This window comes from Callorhinus ursinus, unplaced genomic scaffold (genome assembly GCF_003265705.2).
Source record: "Callorhinus ursinus isolate GAN/ISIS: 27379988/994484 unplaced genomic scaffold, GSC_fseal_2.0 scaffold10, whole genome shotgun sequence".
Classification (NCBI taxonomy): Eukaryota; Metazoa; Chordata; class Mammalia; order Carnivora; family Otariidae; genus Callorhinus; species Callorhinus ursinus.
In genome coordinates this window covers 35,338,562-35,360,547 of record NW_027397072.1, presented here as the reverse complement: position 1 = coordinate 35,360,547, position 21,986 = coordinate 35,338,562, and the positions used below count along the sequence as shown (strand labels likewise).

The window sequence follows — 21,986 nt, the reverse complement described above, 5'->3', positions numbered from 1 at the left end:
AACAACTAGAAAATCTCACTAAAGCCTCTAGATTAGATAACAGTACTATAGTAAAGTTCATTTCCTGCCTTAATGATATATTTAAAAGGAAAAATAATTTCATATTTCACATTTTTTACCGCACTGGTAGTCTTATTAGTTTTAATTCTAATTTACAGCCTTAGAAACATGGATAGTACTCTTAAGTTTTAGGAAACTGAGTCTAAAAAAAAATTATAGGAATTCTCAGTTAATCAATTTTAAATTCATTTTGAAGACTGTATTTCTGATGAAAACTAATACCTAAAATGTTAATCTAAGATTTATACATTCTAGGGGCACCTGGGTGGCTCAGTTAGTTAAGCAACTGACTCTTGGTTTCAGGTTAGATTGTGATCTCAGCGTCATGAGATGGAGTCTGCTTGGGACTCTCTCCCCCTCTAGCTCTGCCCCTCCCCCCACTCTCTCTCTCTCTCTCAAATAAATAACTTTAAAAAATTAAAATAAAGATTTATATATTCTGCTGAGTAGAGTTCCTTTAAATGTTGTAATGACTGTGATTTGCAAACCATCCCCAAATTCCCAGCACCCTCAAGGCTCTAAGTGAATATGTGATTTCACAACAGGACTCACAAATGAAGAGAACGAAGTACATGATTAATGGCTAGCATTTTTTTATAGAGTTAATATCTGAAGAATAAAATTACTATTGGTTAAAGTCAACATTCTCTTTTCAGAAAAGTAAGTTAATCACTTTTTCCATGTTTTTCTTGATGGAAAAATTTTTACTGTAAAAATTATAGCTTGTTTTAGGGGGAAGATCTTTAAAATCGTATAATTTCCTTGTAACAATTACATTAAAATGGGGTGCCTGGGTGGCTCGGTCGGTTGAGTGGCTGCCTTCAGCTCAGGTCATGATCCTAAGGTCCTGGGACTGAGCCCCGCATTGGGCTTCCTGCTCAGCGAGGAATCTGCTTATACCTCTCCTTCTGCCCCTTCCACCCCCGCCGTCATGCACACGTGTGCGCGTTCTCTCTCTCGAAAAAAAAATTATATTAAAATGTATGATCGATCATAACCTAATGACCATATTCAAACTTGATACTACTACAATGACAGTAAATATATGACAAAAGCCCTTTTAGACAATCAATAATGCCATAATCAGAAGAAAGTAAATGAGACTCAACAAAACTAGGGGTGGGGTGGGGAATGTATCATTGTTATCATCATCTCAACAAACAACTAGTATTACTGAGCCCTCACTGTGCCAGACACTGTTCTAAATGATTTACAAGCATTACCTCGTTTAATTCTCAAATTGATGCCATATGGTAACTCAGAGATAGACTTTTCCAGAGGCTGGAAAGAGGGTGCCAGATATCTTGTTCAGGACACCGAAACATCATATACTCTCTCCCAGTGAGGACACAGCCTCAGGAGCCAGAAGAGCCCAGTATTTGTGACTATTACCTTAAACAAAGGTGCATAAACTGTTCAATGTAATTTCTTCTGCAATGTTGATGGAAGCTCCAAAAGACTTGTACCACAGCAATAAATCACTTATCTTTTACCCAATCTGGGCAGCCAATTTCAGAATTCTATGCCCTCAGAGAATCCAGGGGCCCAGGAGAAACTGCTCCGAGGCATGCTCTGGGGAGCCACTGCAGATCCATCAAGTTCTCTATGCTCGCACACATACATCTCAATTTATAGAGGTGTGTCTGTATACCCTCTTCTTGTCAAAAGATAGCCCCCTAAAGCAGGACAGGTAGGTTTTATATTACTATTATTCCCACTGCAGAGGCATGGATAGGTTAAGTAATTTGCATAAGGCTAAATGGATCATAAGCTATAGATCCAGGGGAAAAGTTCACAGAATCGTAAAAGTGTATCTGTTTGTACCCCATGTTCATAGCAGTATTATTCACAATAGCCAAAAGGCAGAAGCAACCCAAGTTTCTACTGACAGATGAATGAATATGATAAAATATTTTGCAGCCTTAAAAGGGAAGGAAATGATGACAGACATTACAATTTGGAAGAACCTGAAGACATTATGTTAAGTGAAATAAGCAAGTTACCGAAGGGCAAATACTGTACAGTTCCACTTTAATGAAGTACCTAGAATACTCAAAATCACAGCAACAGAAAGCAGAATGGTGGTTGCCAAGGGCTGGGGAATAGGGAGCTATTCTTTAATGAGCACAGAATTTCGGTTGGGGAAGATGAAAACATTCTGGAGATGGATGCCAGTGATGACCATACGACAATGTGAATGCTTCAGGCCAGAGAACAGTACATTTAAACATGGTTAAAATGGCAAATTTTATGTTCCGCCTACTTGACCACAGGTTTTAAACCAGTATATCCAATGCCTAAAACTTTTCTATAATTCCTGGTCTTTAGACTGTGTGTATGTTCAGCTCCAGTAACACAATGAAGCTAGAATTCAAGTATATAATCACTTAGTGATGAGATGCATTCAGTAAAAGATTCATTAAAATACTAAGTAACATTTTAATAGAAATAACATACTCCAATGACCTATTTTAATAAAACCTATTGTCTTATGTCCCAGAGATAGAAACTAATTTATTCATTCTCAGATAGTTACTGAACACCTAGGATATATACCAAGAGCTCTACTTGGTGCTGGGAATTCACCAGTGAGGATGTTGAGGATGCAGTCACTGTACTCATGAATGCTACAAGCTGCTATGTAAGGAATGGGAGGAAGAGAGCCAGAGACACACATTAATGAAATAATCACAAAAACAAGGGTTTAATTACAAACAACTAACATGGAGGACTCTGGTTGGTTCTCTACATGAGCACATCACAAAGTAACCGGCCTTAGATGGGCGGATAAGGCAAGACAGGAAGAAAGATGAAGAGTTAAGGTGGGGCTGTGAGGGCATCCAGGCAAAGGGAAGTGAAACTGCAATGGTCCTGTGGCAGGAGGCAGACCACGGACCAAAGGAAGGCTACAGCCTGGCTAGTCCCAGAGGACACAGAGGAAAGTGTCAGGGCAAGAGACTGGAGAGAGGGGCCAGGCAAAACAGGTTTTTGTTGTTGTTGTTGTTTTTGACTGTTTTAAGGATCTGGGTTTTTACCCTGAAAGCAATTAAAAGCCACTAAAAGGATGTAAGATGGGAGACAGCAAAATCAGAACTGCATTTTTAAAAAGATCAGATAAGAGAATTAGAGATGTTCCAGGATGCAGTCTCCTCCCTATAAAAATCAGCACAGTCTGACCTTTCTCACAACCAGACTCAGCACCACAAAACCTGTCTCTAGTAATGATTCTGTCACTAATTAAATATGAATCTTTATACAAGTTACTTAACTATTACCTCTAATACGATCTATCCTTGAAGATTTCTAAGGCCCTGAACAACTCAAAAAACTCTTTTTCTCAGATCCTGTCCTCCAACTTGCTTTAGTCCTCAGGATCCAGGGAAAAGAGAATCTAGTACCTATATAATTCCCGAGACTGAGGCTCCCTACCAATGCACATGGCATTCTGCCCCTCCACCCACAGGGTGCAGACAACAAATAGGAGGTATCAGGCTAGGCCTTCCACCAACTACCACTTACTGACCACCTCTGGGTTTACTTAGTTCTAAGGAATTCTGTTTCCACAAAGGGGAGAAGAGAGGTCAACGTAGGTTGTAAACTGATTTTGTTTCTTTGCATATTATACAAAGTACACTTTACAATTTAATGAAACGAGGGTGAAATCTATAAAGCCTCCATGACAACATTTTTTTAACAATTATAAATCTTTTAAAGTATCTTAAAGCAGTGTTTGAAATTCAGTCAAGCTACGATTTTAACAGATCTCAAAACAAGGACGTCAGACCTAGCGATCTGCAGGCAGCTTAATTACCTGCTCCCAAAACATTACTGGTGATTCGACAAGTAGCATACTGAGTCTAGGATAAACAGATGCTTCGGATTAAGAATGCTGAAAGCCAGATGCAGTCCTTACAGGAAAAACCACAAAGAAAATCACCTAGAACAGGCCCCCTGAGGTCCTGCAGTTCTAGAACTGCCCTCTCTGCAGTGGGAGGTCTTCAGATAACACAGTCTGGTCACCTGACGGAGATAGGTACTAACCTGATCTATACAGAACTGAAAACACTGACAGAAAAAATAAGAACTTGACTCTCCAAATTCAACTGAATGATGAATCTAATTTTCATTTAACGGCACAAAACAACTTAGCAGCTTTTCATATGGCCTTTTGGGAAAACAATTTGTAAAATTCATGTTATCAACATATAATTAATCAATATTTAGCCACTTCCTCTCAATTCTATAGTAATGCCCCAGGATCTTATATGTTAACATCAGAGTAGAAGGCACGATACCACTGGCCAAACAGGATTAAAGGTGCAGGTCATGGCATCTGAAATAACAAAGGGCATCGATTTCTTCCTGCTTTTGTGACTTCTGAAAGATGTCAATTTTATGGCACTGAAAATAATCTGAACCCAAGGGGCAGCTGGGTGGCTCAGTCAATTAAGTGTCTGCCTTCAGCTTGGGTCATGATCTCGGGGTCCTGGGATGGAGCCCCAAAATGGGCTCCCTGCTCAGTGGGGAGCTTGCTTCTCCCTCTCCTCCCCACCTGTGCATTCTATCTCATCACTGTCTCTCTCTCTCAAATAAAATCTTAAAATAATAATAATAATCTCAACCCAAGAACAACATACAGAAAAAGTCCAAGTAAAGCTGAACCTACAGTAGTTAGAACAGGAAACCAAAGCATTTCAATGTTGCAGACAAAAGAGCAGATCTTCGGTGCTGCCTAATCCAAGACAGACAACAATACAGATTTTTAAGCCCAAACCATTTTAACGAGAGTGAGAGAGAAGAGGTAATCTGGGAGAGAGAATTCCTCAGTCAGAGTCAAGAACAGATCAAATCCTGTCTCTGAAACCAGCTGTACAAACATGACAAAACACAATTTCCTGGGCCTCTGAGTACACTTCTGCTTTAAAAGGTAACAGAGTAATAAACAATTTAAGATAATAGATGTAATACAAAAGTGGCTCCCCAACTGCTAAATACGAAAGGAAACAAAACAGAAGAAATGCAGACACCGGAGTGTGTGAAAGCCCCTGCCTAGGAGTACGCAGGCCAGGACTGCAAAAGATACACACAAAATGATGTGTAGACTAATCAATGTACATCGGTTGTGTTCACTTTAAAATGCTTCTTTTACAAACAGCCTTCACGGACAGAAAACAAATACTGAATCTGAAAAACACCCCCCTCCAAAAAAAAAAAAAAAAAAAAAAAAAAAATCGGCTGCTGTGCCACCAGGCACCACGAGTGGGCAGCAGAGAGTTGTTGAAGTGGGGACTTCAAAAGCCCACACACCTGCTCTTCACCTGGTCACACCTATCTCCAGGCAAATCAGCATCAGCCCCTACCGGTGCAGGGCTCTGTAGCTTCTCAAGAACAGGCTTTCCCCCCTCACTCCTCAGACGGGGTGGAGGGAATCTGCAGCACTACGACAGGGCGACAAGGCGACAGGGCGACAGGGCGAGCATCTGCAGCCATGATCTGGGAAGCATTCTCTCAGAAGAACAGTGTTAAACAAGAGACTGGCTATGTAAGTAACAAGTTTATCTATACAAGTGTGGTCACGCAACATTAAAAAAAAAACTTTCCGATTCTTACGATATGAAAAAGTGTTCATTTTATATTGTTAGGGAAAACATGGTGGGAGGAGGCAAAGTACAAAGCTCCCATTTAAATGACTTCCACTATGTGTTAACAAGAAAGTTCATGTGGGACTTCGCAGCTTTTTTATAATGTGGTGCTTGCGCAGGGACAGATCAACAAAACAGAAGAGAATAGGTTACATATCCGGAAGCAGACCTGACCATATCTAAAACCTTGAAATAAGAAAGAGGAAGCAATACAAAATCATATGGAAACAACCAATTCAATAAAAGGTGTTGTTATTTTCCATATGGGAAAAAAACACAATGACACTCCTACACCTCATTCCAGTCTTAAAAAATAAACTCCAGGTATATTTATAGTCTTGAATATGAGTAACATTTTAAAACTATTAGAAAAAAATAGAATAATACAAGTGAAGAACGGACAAAGGATATAAATCTAAAACACAAAGAAAAAAAACCCTGAAGAGCCAATAAATATATTAAAACCTGCTTAACCTCATTAAGTAAGAAACACATTAAAACGAGATAAGCATCAGGTTAATAAAAATTTTTGTCTGAAAATACACAAGGTTGAAGACAACATAAGAAAATGGATGAGGAAAGGAAAATATTCACGGACTGCTTGTGGGATTATAAATTTCTACCTTGGTATGCAGAGTAACTTGGTTGCATTTGGTCAAATTCAAAGTGAGCACAGCCCTATGAATCACTATGAATAACTATTACAATTCTTGTTATGGCAGAAAGCTCGTATACATGCTCACAAAGGATATGTGTTAGAATTTTCAATGCAGCATTATGGGTAGTAGCAAATGAAAAATGTTTTTAAAGCATTCCAGATGTTCATCGTTAAGAGAATACATAAATAATGTGGTGTAGTATTCCAGGAAGGAGTACTACAAATACTACCCAGTGGTTAAAATGAGTGAACTGGGTATGTGTTTATTAACATAGCTAGATGTCAATAACAGGCAAATAGCAAAATGTCACAGAGTAAATTGAAACACACGCAAAACAATCTTTATGTTGTTTTCAGACACACAAATACATAGTGAAACTAGAAAAACACAGACTAGATACATAGCAGATCTCTTGACAGCAGGCTGGGGTGATGGGCGTCAGAGGTATGGAGGGAGGGTGCAGCACAGAACTGGGGAGAGAACATTAGAGACAACAGTATAATGGTTGAAATTTTCTTTAATCCAAAGAACTAAAATACTAACATTTGTTTTAGGTGGCATTATGTGGAGTTTTATTACGTTATCCTCTACTATTCCGTAATTTGCTGGTATTACTGTTTATAATGCACAAAGAGTGGCTGAAAGGAAATATTACAAAACGGTAAGAATATTCTACTCTGGGTAATAAGAGTAAGACTTTTCTTTTTGGCTGCTGCTGTACTTAAATTTGTCAAATTTTCAAAAAAGCATACACTGATTTTAGAATTGGGGAAAAAATCTCCTTGAACAGGAAAAAAAATACAAGTGGTGATTAGATTCCATATAGTTCTGGTTCACAGAAATATCTAGTGACAGGATTTTGAAGGTTTTTACAAATGTGACACTTGTACTCTCACTCCTTTAGTAAAGTACTCCACACGTTCTAAAAAACAAAATACAAACCTATTTTGACACCCCTAAATTTTTACATAAAATATTAATGTACCAATGGAGAGAACAAAACGTGCTTCTATAAACAACATCTAGTCTCTGAGGAAGCATAAAGAAAGGAGCTCCATAATGGCTACAGAGTATTCATGCTTTCACCATCATCTATAGTATAAGAAAGCCTTGTAAGAAACGAATTTGATGTGCATTCCAGTATGAGTTTTTATATTACTGTTGCTTTTATATTATTGTGGCATTTCAAATTGGAATAGAACCAGAAAGTAGTAAAACCTATCATTGTATTCCATTCCATCAGAAAACAAAATTGAAACTTGTAGGAGCAGACTTGGGAAAACCTGTTATGGGGTACTGAGTATCAGTACCCTAAGTGAGACGGTTTGGATTAACACTGAAGACCTTGAGACAGAGAGGAGTGGTCAGGTTTTGGATATATTTTGAGGGGAGACATATTTTGGACTCTTGGTGCATTTTATTTGGTAGTGATTATGGTCTGAAGAATTGAAAGGAAGACAGGATTGGAAGATGTATTTAAGTTTATACTATAAAATTCTGAATGATAAATTTAACAGAACCAGAAAACAAATTATTGCTCACATGTTTCTGCATATCCTGGGCAAAACTTGCATTTGTGGTCATCATCAACAGAGCACAGTGATGACTTTAAAGAGAGTCACCAGAAACTAGTATTCAGAAGAGGCAGGATGGATAATGTAGTGTCATGAGTGATGATGTAACCAGCATTAATAAATGGTCTCAGGGAACTGCAGAGGCAAGAAGAGCTACATTAACAAGCCAGTTGTAAAGAGCCGCCATGGTATTGTGAAGAAAAAAAAAATGGAAACCTTATAGTAATGGATGTTGGTCAAATAATTTAACCTCGCCAAACCTCAGTTTTCTCATCTGTTATTGTCTCAAAGGGCTGCGGTAGTCAAATACAGAGTAACTTCAACTGGCAAAAGCCTGCAGGTCCATTTTGCTGGAGGGTGCAGATAAGGAAGCCGAGAGCCACGTTCAATGCCTGGCCACAGCAGGCATCGTGGTATAAACTGAATATGGGAAGTTTCACTTGATCATGAAAGTAAAAAAAGGAAATAGTCTTAGAAGAAGCAACCATAATGGAATGAAAAATGCACAAAAACAGAACCTCTTTCTAATGAACAGACACGAAAACTTAAATATTGATACTGAATAATGACATGATAACTGAATTAACTCCTATAGCAGTAAGAGATGGTCATGTTCAGGAAAAAAAAACCTGTAAAGCATTATATACAATGTATAACGATTTTTAAGTCCATAGAGAGACTACAAGAAAAGAATCATACAAGTGAGAAGAGATGGGTCAGAATGTTAAACTGTTTTCCCCAGAATATTCTTCTTCCATTTCATAGCTACTCCATCAACAGTCATTCTTATTTGTCTCAGCTCACAAACACAAGAGGGGACTTAGGAACGGGACACCCTAACCCCAGTTAACCAATCAGGTGAGCCAAATCAACCTAGCAGTTAGCAGGGCTAAGAGCCAGAAAGCTCTTTCACCAGAAAGCTCTCCCATCTACAACATGCAATACTAACTGTAAAATTGAAGGAGCAGAGGAAATAATAACCCTTAACTTTCAAGAAGCATCTTACCAGGGTGATATCCCGAGACGCTGCAGCTGCGCTCATATGTAGACTCGGCTGCCTCACTGAGCTGCTGCAATCAAGGGCTCGAGCGAATGTCCCCACAGCACTGAATAATCCACAAAAACAAAGAGGAAAAATTAAGGCTCTGTTATGTTTATGTTTAAAAAAAAAACAACACAGAAAACACGCATTTGTGTAGTGCATGCAAACTGTAAAAGAAAAGTCGGCGGTGAGGATCCAGGGGCCGGAAGCTGAGGTCTGAGTGTGAGTCTCAGCCTTGTCTCCAATGCATGCTGGGCCTTGGGTGAGATGGCTCAGTTTCCTCCTGTGCAAAGAACAGTGTTGGCCAAGAAGGGCTCTACATTTGTCTCCGCTACAGCTCCTTTCTGGGGCAGCGGACTCGTTTCCTTCTTGCTCTTGGTGCAGTCATTCAGGGATCATCTCGAGTGGACCACACGAGGCAATTTGCCTTGGCCACTTCAGAGACAGGGGACGGCACACTGATGAAATCAACCTCTGCCTGCATCTAGCAATCTCAGAAATTTGTCATCCCTAAGTATACCAGCCTCCAAGAGGTAATCTTTTAAACAGGCTGCAGAGGATTATTTTCCATGGTCTTTAGGGCTAGGGCTCATCTTGGGCAATACTTTTCTTTACACAGGAAGACAGGTAAATTTACACAGGTAAATAACAAACATAGCTGTCAGGTGGATATGTGCTATGGAGAAAAATAAAGGAAAGGGAGAAGAAAAAAAATCAAGTTCTTGGATGTTTAAGAATCAAATATAAAATAAAAAGTATTTACTATAAGGTTTAAGCATTGACAAGCCAATTTACTATATATGGGTCATTATAAGGAAATGGAGAAGTGATTTGTGTGCCATAAAGAAGGGAAAGACCCATTATGAAATGCCACGGAGTAAACAATTTGGTATTGAACTGTGCTCAAAAAAATGAGAAGTAAATAAGCTGCAGAGTTTGACAATTAATGCAAAACAAGCTCTGACCACTTTTTATAGCCCAAATTGTGAAATCCCAATAACATTCTTTCCTTGAAATGAGGTATCATCAACTGTAGCAACCTCTTCCTATGAGGGCTCAAGATATAACAGATTTCCATTAAAACAAAACAAAACACAATTGCAACACTTTTTTTCACTTAATGATTCAGAAGGCCTTTCCACAGATAAAGCATGAAATAAACATAAGACTTGCTGTTTGCTTTATTTTATTCCCCTTCCCTTGTCTGCATTTTAAGCATGTTAGCTGAGGAAGAAATTTTTTAAATGTTCTAATTAACATATAACACAGGGGCGTCAAAGCGCACACTGTACAGCTCCGCAGTGATTGCAAAGTGGACCCGTTCATGTCACTGACACCCACGGCGAGGAGCGGAATGCAACAGCACCCCAGAAGACTCCTCACGTCCCTCCCTATCTGTACTCCCTTCCTCCTCCCAAAGGAGAACCATCATAATGGATTCTAACACCACGGGTTAGTTTTGCTCATTTGAGAACTTAATACAAGTGCATACTATGTACTCTTTTCACATCCAGCTTCTTCTGTTCAAAATACGTTTGTGGACTCATGCATCCTACTGCTTAGAGCTGTGTGCCTTCATCTTACTTGCCATGGAGCATTTCTCTGTATGATGCCCCATCCCCACCCCCACTCTATCGCCGATGGACGTCTGTGTCCAGTTTGGGCTACTCTGGGTAGTGCCGTTAATGCCATCTGTGTATGCATCTTTTGGTGCACAGGTGTACGTGTGCACGTCTGCTGAGTACACATTCAGGAGCGAAACGTAAAGGATGCGTCTGTCTCTGAGCGCAAAGCGGCTATACCAACTTACATGCCCACCGGCACGACAGCTCACGCACTGCCTTTTAAATTTTAACCATTCTGGTGGGACGTGTAATGGTATCTGATTATGGTCTTAATTTGTATTTAGAAGATCTTTTTTAAGACAAAAACTGAAAAAGGCACCAGATGCATCTCTGGTGTCTCTCATGCTGGCTTCAAGGAAAAAGGAAATGTTATGGTCCATGGCAATCAGGAAAAGGAGAAGACAATGAAAATCAAATCTGAAACTGCAAGGTCTACTAAATAATCCCAGATCTGGGTAACCTGTCTGGAGTGTCTAGGCCAGTGGTTCCACCAATGATTCATTTCCACTCCCAAATCTTCAATCTCATCTATCCACTGGACTGGCTTCCCCAACAATGTACTTCACGTCCCCATCCAATCACCAGTGGCTACGTGTGTGGGCACTGGAGTCTGAATGCCCAGCCGCCAATATGATGTGTGACTTCCACGGAGACAGGCACTATGGACAGTGCTAAGGTGGACTCAGGCCCTTTTTTCCTTTGTGTTATGATAAAAGCTCAACAGAGAATTAGAGAACATAATGAAGACCCTTCTAATCATGTCTATACCTATCTGATTCTAATATTTTGCCATGTTTGGTTCATTTTTTAAGGAAATAAATATTAGAAATTTTAGAGCCTCCTATATACATTCCCAGAACTCATACATACATATAAGCATGTGTATCCATATGCCCGTTCATGAAATAAGACACTGTTTGTACATTGTAAAACTTTTTATAAGTGATCATACCGTGTGTACCCTCACTCAACATGATTTTTGAGATTTATCTATTTGCTATATATCCCTCTAATTCATTCATTTTCATTGCTATAAAGTAATATTCCACCACTGAATATGCCTCAATTCATTTATCAATTTTTTCACTATTTGCAATGCTATAATAATCTCATTTACCTCCTGCTTTACAGTAATTCTCCCATGAGCATCTTTAACTTTTATAATTGAAAAATGAAAATAAATTTTTGTCCCACTCATTTTCTTAAAGGGGGTGGGAGGGTGGGAGTGGTAGCAAGCCAGTCAGGCAGCCAGGCTTAAAGCTCTCAAAGGAAAGCCATATGCTTAGCAATAGGCCCTACTCATATGTAAGTGCCATAAGAGGAATTCGAGGTGCACATTATTACTGACACCTGATAATCCTGGTCTAGAGTAAAAGAGAGAACTGCTCTAATTAAAGATAAGGGATTTCAGGTGTTGAATTTCATTATCTTGTTCCTTAGTGCTGAAATTTTTACAATAAGCATTTATTATTTTTCTTAATCAGTAAATTAATAAATCTATTCTCAAACAAAAACTAACGGTTAATCATATTTAAGAAGTGGTATGATACATAATTAGGTCTTCTTATATAACCAGAAAAAGAACACAACCAGTGGAAAAGGTAGAATACAAAGAAAGGAATATACATACACCTATAAATTCTTTTCTAAAAAGAAAAGCTATCTCTTGAGTCAACAGTGCCATACTTACCGTGCTACAACTAAAAACTGGTCAATCTGTCGATCTGTAAGTGGGCTATTTGGATCCCAAACTTTAACTTCCAATTTGGACTGTTCCCTCTCATCTGATTCTCCTGTCCGAGAAAAAAGGAAATGGAGTCTTGTTACTTAACAAGGCAACTGTCACCTACGGTGTTGTGGTCACCACAGAATTCACAATGTAAGGCCAATGTTTGTGGTTCTGGTACGTTCTTTCAGACAGCAGATGGACAACACTCTGTAAAGTGAACTGATCATAATACAACCAAACCAACCATATGAGGTCTTCATTTCATCAGTAACCTTTATTTCCTGAGTACCTGCTGCATGTGTGAGGCACGAAGCCTCATGCTGAGGGATATAAAGACAAAAAAGAAAGCACTCCTGCCATGAGACACTTTCACTATGGTAAAACAGATGCATAAGTAACTATCAAACAAACGAAAAGAAAGAGATGTCATAAGGGACATACAGGAATGGCTGTTAAGTGGGGCGCCTGGGTGGCTCAGTCAGTTAAGTGTCTGACTCTTGGTTTTGGCTCAGGTCTTGATCTCAGGATTGTGAGATGAAGCCCCACGTCAGGCTCCGTACTAGTGGGGAGTCTGCTTGAGACCCTCTCTCTCCCTCTGCCCCTCCTCTCCTTCCCTCTCTCTGAGAGAGAGGGAGAGAGGGAGAGAGAGAGAGAGACAGAAGGAAGGAAGGGAGGGAGGGAGAAGGGAGGAAGGAAGGAAGGGAGGGAGGCGGGTGGGAAAGGAAAGGAAAGGAAAAGAAAAGAAAGGAAAGAAAAGAGAAAAAAGAAAAGAAAAAAGAAAGAAATGGCTGTAAGATTCTGAGGATTAGAGAAACCACTTCAGACTAGTTAGGGAATGATGATATAAAGGTGGTGGCATTTCTGCTAAGAAGTGAAGAGTCTGAGGGGCGCCTGGGTGGTTCAGTTGGTTAAGCATCTGACTCTTGGTTCAGCTCAGGTCATGATCTCAGGGTCATGAGACCGAGCCTGCATTGGGCTCCACACTCAGCACGAGTCTGTTTGGATATTCTCTCCCTCTGTTCCTCCCCCTGCTCGTACTTTCTCTCTCTCTCAAATAAATAAATCAATCTTGGGGGGAAAAAAAAAGAACTGAAGGGTCTGAGTGCACTGGCAAGAAGGACTTAAAGAAATGAGAACATGAGCAAAATCATGTGGCTTTAAAATGTGATAGAGAGGGGCGCCTGTGTGGCTCAGTTGTCAGGCGTCTGCCTTCAGCTCAGGTCACGATCAGGGTCCTGGGATTGAGCCACACATGCTCCCTGCTCCGCGGGGAGCCTGCTTCTCCCTCTCCCACTCCCCCCGCTTGTGTTCCCTCTCTCGCTGTCGCTCTGTCAAAAGATAAATGAAATCTTTAAAAAAAATAAAATAAAATAAAATGTGATAGAAAAGCAGCTCTTTTTATCCAGAGCACATTAAGAGGAATGGGAGGAGATAACTAAGAGGGTTATGAACATACTGCTGAAGATTCTACACAGATTTTATTGCGAAGTAATGAGAAGCACTAGCCTTTTCAGTAGGAGAGTGACAAGACCAGAACCAAACTTCGTATCTCACAGTTAGCAACGGTATGTGATTTGCTTTACAGAGCTACCTGACAAAGACAAAATACGGGACTGACAGTGACGAGAGAGATCAAAGAAGAGATTATGTAGCAGGCAGATTTCAAATCTTGAGAACTGGTAGCGCAGGCATGAACAGAAAGCAGGAACGCTAGCGGAGGTGAGGGCTGAGGAAAAGACTGACAATAATGCAGGATGCTTTGTTTTAGAACGTCTCTCAAGGAAATGTAACCGTCAGGCGGGATCTGATGTCCAGAGAAAGGATAATAAAGGAAAAGAGACTTGGGAGGCAACTGGGAGTTTGATTTAGAGCCATGGATTTCTCATTAGGCTGGGGGCTGGGTCCAGCTTTGTTTTACTTTTGATCACTGCATCTATAACGTGAGGCAGAGTGCTTTGCACTGACTGATACACTCTAAAGCTAAACATTCCTGGTGACTGACAAAGCCTGGCTATGAGGCTCTGCTGTGCTCAGTCATAGCAAGGGAGCAAGCAGGTATCAGTGGCTCAGCAGGAGAAAGGGGGCAGGGGAGGGAGGCAGACCCAGCCTTTCTACCTGCAGTCTCCTAAGTGAGCCACCGCTGTCAGGGTGGGGCTTGCCCAGCTTGCCCCTTGTTCAACCACAGAGCCAATCTCCACCCCCAACATAAAGAAGCACAAGCAGAACAGAGCGAGTACTAGGCCAAAGAGATCTAAAGTGTTTGAAAGGATTTCATTTTTTATTGTTTTTGATTACAATTCTCAGCAATCTAAGCCAAGACATTCAACATTAGCTCAGTTAAAACCCAAAAAATTTGCAACCTGCATGAAACCTGAAAAAGTAGAATGACGCACTTACACTTCCCTGTAATCTCTGAATAATAAAACTTAAGATAAATTCTAACAGTAAAATGGTAAAAAAAAAAAAAGATAATAATGATAAAATGAAATCAAGATGATTAAATGATGATACTATTCAGTATTAAGTCCGTATTACACTATATACTCCAGAATGTCATGGTAAAACTGATGTTTACTTTCAAATTCAAGTTAGTTAAGTTGATACATTTCAGTCCCATCCATATATTCTGCAGCATACAGCAGAAAGATAATTCAGAGGGCGCCTGGGTGGCTCAGTTGGTTAAGCGACTGCCTTCGGCTCAGGTCATGATCCTGGAGTCTGAGGATCAAGTCCCCTGTTGGGCTCCCTGCTCAGCAGGGGGTCTGGTTCTCCCTCTGCCCCCCCTTCTCAGGCTCGCTCTCTTTCACTCTCTCTCTCTCTCAAATAAATAAATAAAAATCTTTAAAAAAAAAAAAGAAAGATAATTTAGTATAAGAATTCTAAATAAAATTGCTGCAAACAATAATAAAACACTCCTGGATGCATTCATACTAATACCTAAAATGCAGACAATACCACAGGATGAGAACAAAAATAGCAGCAACAACAACAAAAGAATAAATATAGAAATGTTCCATATCAAACAGTCACTCTCAGCTAATGAGAATTTCCCATTTGGGGTTCACCATATAATTAATTACATTTATATCACAGTGTGATCACTTTTTCACAGGGGAAAAACTTAAGAACCTCTTTTATAAACCTATTTAGAATCTATAAAACTAAATTCTCAGCCAAGCTAGCAATAATCTTTGGAATGGTCTTAGTAACTGTGGTATGAGCCAGAGACAGGACCAAGATTAATTTCATGATCTGGTCATGTTCATTCTAGTCAATGTAATAACCTCACTTCCCACCTCCATTTATGATAATCTGCACAATTCTAATCTAGTCCCACACCAGCCCATGATGATCTCCCGCATCTCTGAGTTCTTAAAAAAAATGTATTTACCAACTACTTACGTAAGTGTATACAGCACCTTGTTTTTGCTTCATAAATTCTTCATAATTTTGAAAAAAAAAAAAAAAAAAAAAAAGGAGATTCAGAGGCGCCTGGGTGGCTCAGTCGTTAAGCGTCTGCCCTCGGCTCAGGTCATGATCCCAGGGTCCTGGGATCGAGCCCCGCACCGGGCTCCCTGCTCGGCGGGAAGCCTGCTTCTCCCTCTCCCACTCCCCCTGCTGTATTTCCTCTCTCGCTGTCTCTCTCTCTCTGTCAAATAAATAAATAAAATCTTAAAAAAAAAGAGAGAGAGAGAGATTCAGCAATGACTTTAAATGTGACAGCCCTAACCCTCCAGCTATATTTTAAGATTTCTAGAAAATATGGACAAGGAAGGAAGGAAATATGGACAAAATACTTCTTTAGTATTAACCATCTAAGAGCACATGATGTTATTCAAAGACTCTGAAGAACTAAAGCTGTATGGAACCCATCCTATAGGACCTTTCCTAGAGAACTGGAAATATTCTTTGTTCTAAACACAATTCATTTTCACTTCCTTTGTACCAATCATCAGAGTACTATACTTTTTATGTTATATTTAATTCAGAACCTCACAAGGATGCCATCTGTCACCATTTTTATTTAATATTGTTCTGAAAGTTCTGGCCAATGTTTAAAGTTATGAATCAAAGGAATAATGAGTTAAAAAGACAAATACGTGGGATCTAAAAAAACAAAAAGCAGAGAGTGCAACGGTGGTTACCAGAGGCTAGAGGATGGGGAGATTGGGAAGATGTTGTTTAGGGGTACAAACTTCCAACTAGTAGGTAGGTCCTGGAGATTCAATACACAGCATGGTGATTATAAGTCAACAATACTATAAACTTCAAAGTTGATAAGAGACTTAATTCTTCCCACAACAAAAAAGAAATAATCATGTGATATGACAGCAGTGTTAGCTAAGCTATGGTAGTAATATAAAAATTATATAAATTCAATATATATATAAATTGTACACAAACTTACACAATGTTATATGTCAATTATATAAGAATAAGTAACTAGTTGGGGCGCCTGGGTGGCTCAGTTGGTTAAGCGACTGCCTTCGGCTTAGGTCATGATCCTGGAGTCCCGGGATCGAGTTCCACATCGGGCTCCCTGCTTGGCAGGGAGTCTGTTTCTCCCTCTGACCCTCTTCCCTCTTATACTCTCTATCTCTCATTCTCTCTCTCTCAAATAAATAAATAAAACCTTTAAAAAAAAAAGAATAAGTAACAAGAAAGGCACAATAAAAATAGAATATTAAAAAACTCAAGTGCCATTCCAAAGAAAATATAATATAAAAATATATTTTTTATTATAGCAACAAAAATATAAAACACTAAGAAGTAAAACTGGAGTTATGTTTATATAAAGAAATTACAAAACTTTCAAAGAGATAATTTGAGGGGAAAAAAGACTAAAGATTTAAAATCCTAAGGCTATCGTTTTTGTACAAGTACTCCAATAGGTTAAATTTCACAAAATTTAATTTTGGAAGCCAATAAAATAATTTGAATATTAATATCTGCAAATCAAAGAATATTATTATGAAAAGAATAATAAAAGAATTAACTGGATGGAATTATAATATATAGCAACAGTAATTAAACAATGTTGTCCTGGTACAAAAATAATCAAAAGCATAGAAATAGATTAGATCACACAATAATTTATATTTCAGAATTATGTATTATTATAATAACATAAATATTAACACAAAAATAGCACTTACTGTTTACTATTTCCCAAGAGTCCTTACTGCAGGGTTTCTCAACCTCAGCACTATCGATACTTAGGGATGAGTAACTCTTTTTGTGGGGGTCTGTCCCGTGTATTACAGGATGATCAGCAGCATCCCTGGCCCCTCTACGCACTAGATGCCACTAGCATCCGTGCCCCACGCCCCACTCCCTCCACCAGCTCTGACAGCCAAAAATGTCCACAGACACTGTCTAATGTCTCCTGCCCCTGGGTTGAGAATTACTGTTCTACATGGTTGCAATCAACACCAGCTTACACCTAACTGTTACAGGCTGGTGTTTTTTAGTTAACATCCACAACATTGTTGAAAAGCACATTCTGCAAAATTACACACTAAAAAACTAGGGTTTATGGGAAAAAAAAACAAAACTGTTTTAAAACAAAAACTTTGGAAAACCTATTATACTTGGTAACCAGAGTATTTAAAAAAAAGTAATATTCATTAATAAAAATACTAGCGCAGTAAAGTCTCCACCGCCATTTGCAACAAAACTAAAGGTTGGTTGACCCTTTATCTCCTTAAACCGCAGACTCACACTTCTTCCACTGCGATGTACGTCAGTGTATACAGTTTCTACAAAATTTAAAAAAACAGGGTTTCTTCTTAAACACTGTGTGAAATATCTGCAAGCCCCCCTTCATCTGGGACTCTTAAGCTTCCCCATATAGTTTTACCATAGTGAAAAGTGCCACAGATTTTGAGGCCACTAAACCAGCCACTACTTGCACTAGAGGAAAACCCTTCTTATAGAATTTCCATCTTTTTTCTCTTCAACTCTTTTTTTTTTTAAGATTTTATTTATTTATTCGACAGAGAGATAGAGAGCACAAGTAGGCAGAGAGGCAGGTGGAGGGAGAGGGAGAAGCAGGCTCTCCGCCGAGCAGGGAGCCCGATGTGGGACTCGATCCCAGGATCCTGGGATCATGACCTGTGCCGAAGGCAGCCGCTTAACTGATTGAGCCACCCAGGCGCCCCTTCAACTCTCTTTTTATCTGTAAGAATACTTGCTTCCCCAGGGCATTTGGGTGGCTCAGTCGTTAAGCATCTGCCTTTGGCTCAGGTCATGATCCCAGGATCCTAGGATCGAGCCCCACATTGGGCTCCCTGCTCAACAGGAAGCCTGCTTCTCCCTCTCCCATTCCCCCTGCTTGTGTTCCTTCTCCCGCTTTGTTTCTCTCTGTCAAATAAATAAAATCTTTAAAAAAAAAAAAAAAGAATACTTGCTTCCCTGATTGCTGGGGAAAATCTCCTATAAATTGACCCAACTTGCAGGTGCCTGGGTGGCTCAGTTGGTTAAGCGACTGCCTTCAGCTCAGGTCATGATCCTGGAGTCCCAGGATCGAGTCCTGCATCAGGCTCCCTGCTCAGAAGGGAGTCTGCTTCTCCCTCTGACCTTCCTCTCATTCTCTCTCTCTCTCTCAATAAATAAATAAAAATCTTTAAAAATAAATAAGTAAATAAATAAATTGACCCAACCTCCACACTACATTCGTATTTCCCTATTTGACGCTCCCTGGTGGTCTAGTGGTTAGGATTCGGCGCTCTCTCTCATATTTCCCTATTTATCAACTACATATGAACTAATTCAAGTTTCAAAAGCATATATTGTAGCAGAAGAGACTATACTAATTTAATCTTTAATTCTCAAAGATAGATACCTCCCGAAATCCCCAAGTATCCACAAGAGTTATTTAATTAGTAGCAGTAGGCAGTGGGGGCCAGGGAGAAGCAACTGCAACAGCGAACAAGGAGAGTCAGGTGCTCTGAGAAATGCTTTACAGGAATTACTTCATCGGATCATCACAGTACTATGTGTGCACATACACTAACATAAAAGAGGAGAAAATGGGAACTTCCAAGGGGTTAGTTTTCCCCAGGTTACTCAGCTAAACTGATTACTGCCAGGTTTTACCCAAATCTGTAAATCCAGTCATTTGAGTTTATTAATTTAATGTTATAATACTTTTTAGCAATTACAAATTTTAATTTAATATGTAAACAGATTTTTCTTAAAATTTCAGTATTATAGTGGAATAATACAGTGAAGAAATCAATCAAAACTCCCCACCAGCACATCTTTTTTCAATGCAAAGTTCGCTAGGTGGTTTATTCAAACTCAATAAAAGATTTAAAATCTGAAAGAAACTTTTACCTTCCTTTGCAAACTACATACCGATCTTTCTAGATCTCAAGAATTTGTTAGATGGTGGGTAGCCGTTAAGTGAATTTAAAAATTCTGAAGCTACAAAAAGATTTATTCACTAGCAAGACAAATGCCACAACAATGTCTTAGAATCCATCAAGACACATTCACAAACAAAGCAAGCCTGTAATATATTCTGGCATGGTGCTGATGCTGCCACCTACTCAGGATATTAATTCAAGTTCTATATTCCATGCCAGTGCAAATCAGAATCTGGCCACTGGTCAAACCGTAACCACTCAAGAGTATCAAAAGGGTTAGTAAACCCAGACTGCAGCAAGTCCTAAATATCTGTTCTTGAGTATGGTATTTCTACTATTTAAATTCCCTGCAAACAGGTACTAGCTATGATAGGAGTTTCTATGATGGTAATGTCCATGTTTTCCAAGACAGGTTTAACTGTTGGTGACCTATTTGCCACCCTACACCCTTCTCTGGAAATATATTAATTACAAAAAAGAAGGGGGTTCTTTTAATCTTGCATCTAGTGAGATGCCTGATTATAAGTGAAATGAAACATGCTGGATATGCCAAATGCTTTAGGCTGAAAAAGAATCCAAAGTCACTTCTTCATTTATGATGAAAAATACGGTGTTTTTCTTTGTTAAAGATGAATACTTACAGCTAACAAATTATAAACTTAAAAATAAACTTAACAAGAAATGTATAAAATCTATATGACTATATTAAGAAAAACAAAACAAAACCACAAGACCCCAAAAGTAGCCTTGAACAGAGAAAAAGACATCCCTTGTTTCTAATTAAGATTTTTCAAAACCATCAAAAGTCTGTTCTCCCTAAATCAACTTAAAAATTAACTGAAACTCCAATAAACATAGTAAGGAAGATTCAAGCTGATAATAAAGTTTATTTGGAAAAATAGGAGGATTAGCCTCACCAGATTATTACCACACACTACAAAGTCACTATAATTAAAACAGTGAGTTACTAGAATATTAACAAACCAGTGAGACAGAATAAAAACCTCAAGACAGATCCATGTAGACCCACAGGAATAAACTCATTATTATGAAATGACCAGTCACCTCCCAAAGTAATAGAAAATATTAACACAATTTCAATCAGAATTCTAATGAAATCCGGGAAGAAGAATTTGACTAACTGATAAAAAAATTCAACAGTCAGAAAAAAATCTCTGAGGGGCAACGGGGTGGCTCAGTCATTAAACGTCTGCCTTCGGCTCAGGTCATGATTCCGGGGTCCTGGGATCGAGCCCCACATCGGGCTCCCTGCTCTGCGGGAAGCCTGCTTCTCCCTCTCCCACTCCCCCTGCTTGTGTTCCCTCTCTCGATGTGTCTCTCTCTGTCAAATAAATAAATAAAATCTTTAAAAAAAAAAAGAAAAAATCTCTGAGATGAGACATCTCTGCACCCTGCCCCCCCCCACCACACAGGAAATTTTAAAGAACAATGAGGAGAAACTTACCCTACCATAAAACATATAAGAGATAGATAAACTTGGATCTATCACACAATACAACACTGAACATAACTTCATGGATATCAATATAATAGTTACATAATAAACAGGGAGAACATATTAAATTAGTAACAGTGTTTGACAGTGAGCAAGAAGGGATGATCTGAGGGACTACTACTTTTTGGTTTCAGCATAATTGCACTTTCTACCACAATTCCTATTATTTGCAATAAGGTAATTTTAAAATCTAAAAAATTGGAAGAAGCAAAAAGAATATGGTGGAGCCCCATTGTTATGCTATGTAGTGAAGGGACTTTGTCCTATGCACTTCTAACTGTGTGGCTTCTCTGGCGATTCTGGGTTAAGAGACAGGACTGTAGGAGGGGAGTACCGAACAGCAGCCTTCAGTGTGTCCTTCTCTCAATCTAAAGGTTCACTGGGGTATCTCCAGAGATCCAAGGGGCCTTCTCTCCTACCTCACTGACAACAACCTGGCTTTTAGTATTTTATTTAAGGTCATACTGTGTAGTGTTTCATTAGGGGAAAGTGTTCTATTTCCTAAGTAAAGTTTATAAACCACCCACCCAGAAGACTGCTAGTAGAAACACTATTTTAAAGGTAATTAATACTTGTTAAAGAACTATAAAAGATCTATTACATTAGTGAACATTTAATTACATTTTCTAAATACAAAGTATGCCTTTGTCAGATAAGTCCCCAAATGCCACAAGCTGTTAAGAATCATTCCTCTCGGGGCGCCTGGGTGGCTCAGTAGTTGGGCGTCTGCCTTCGGCTCAGGAACCCCACACTGGGCTCCCTGCTCAGC

General features: G+C 39.2%; 1 protein-coding gene across 10 annotated transcripts in view; it reads right to left on the bottom strand.

Moving 5' to 3' along the window:
- MTA3 (metastasis associated 1 family member 3) overlaps positions 1-21,986 on the bottom strand; it is a 216,439-nt gene that overhangs the window by 60,786 nt on the left and 133,667 nt on the right. For all 10 annotated transcript variants that reach the window (XR_012379715.1, XM_073897347.1, XM_073897349.1 and 7 more), the window contains 2 exons: positions 12,293-12,395; positions 8,942-9,041 (listed from right to left, as the gene is read on the bottom strand). Coding sequence is in view for 9 of the 10 variants with exons in the window: in XM_073897347.1 (XP_073753448.1) it covers positions 8,942-9,041; positions 12,293-12,395 (203 nt within the window). In the remaining variant the exon portion in view is untranslated. The remainder of the gene's footprint in view (positions 1-8,941; positions 9,042-12,292; positions 12,396-21,986) is intronic.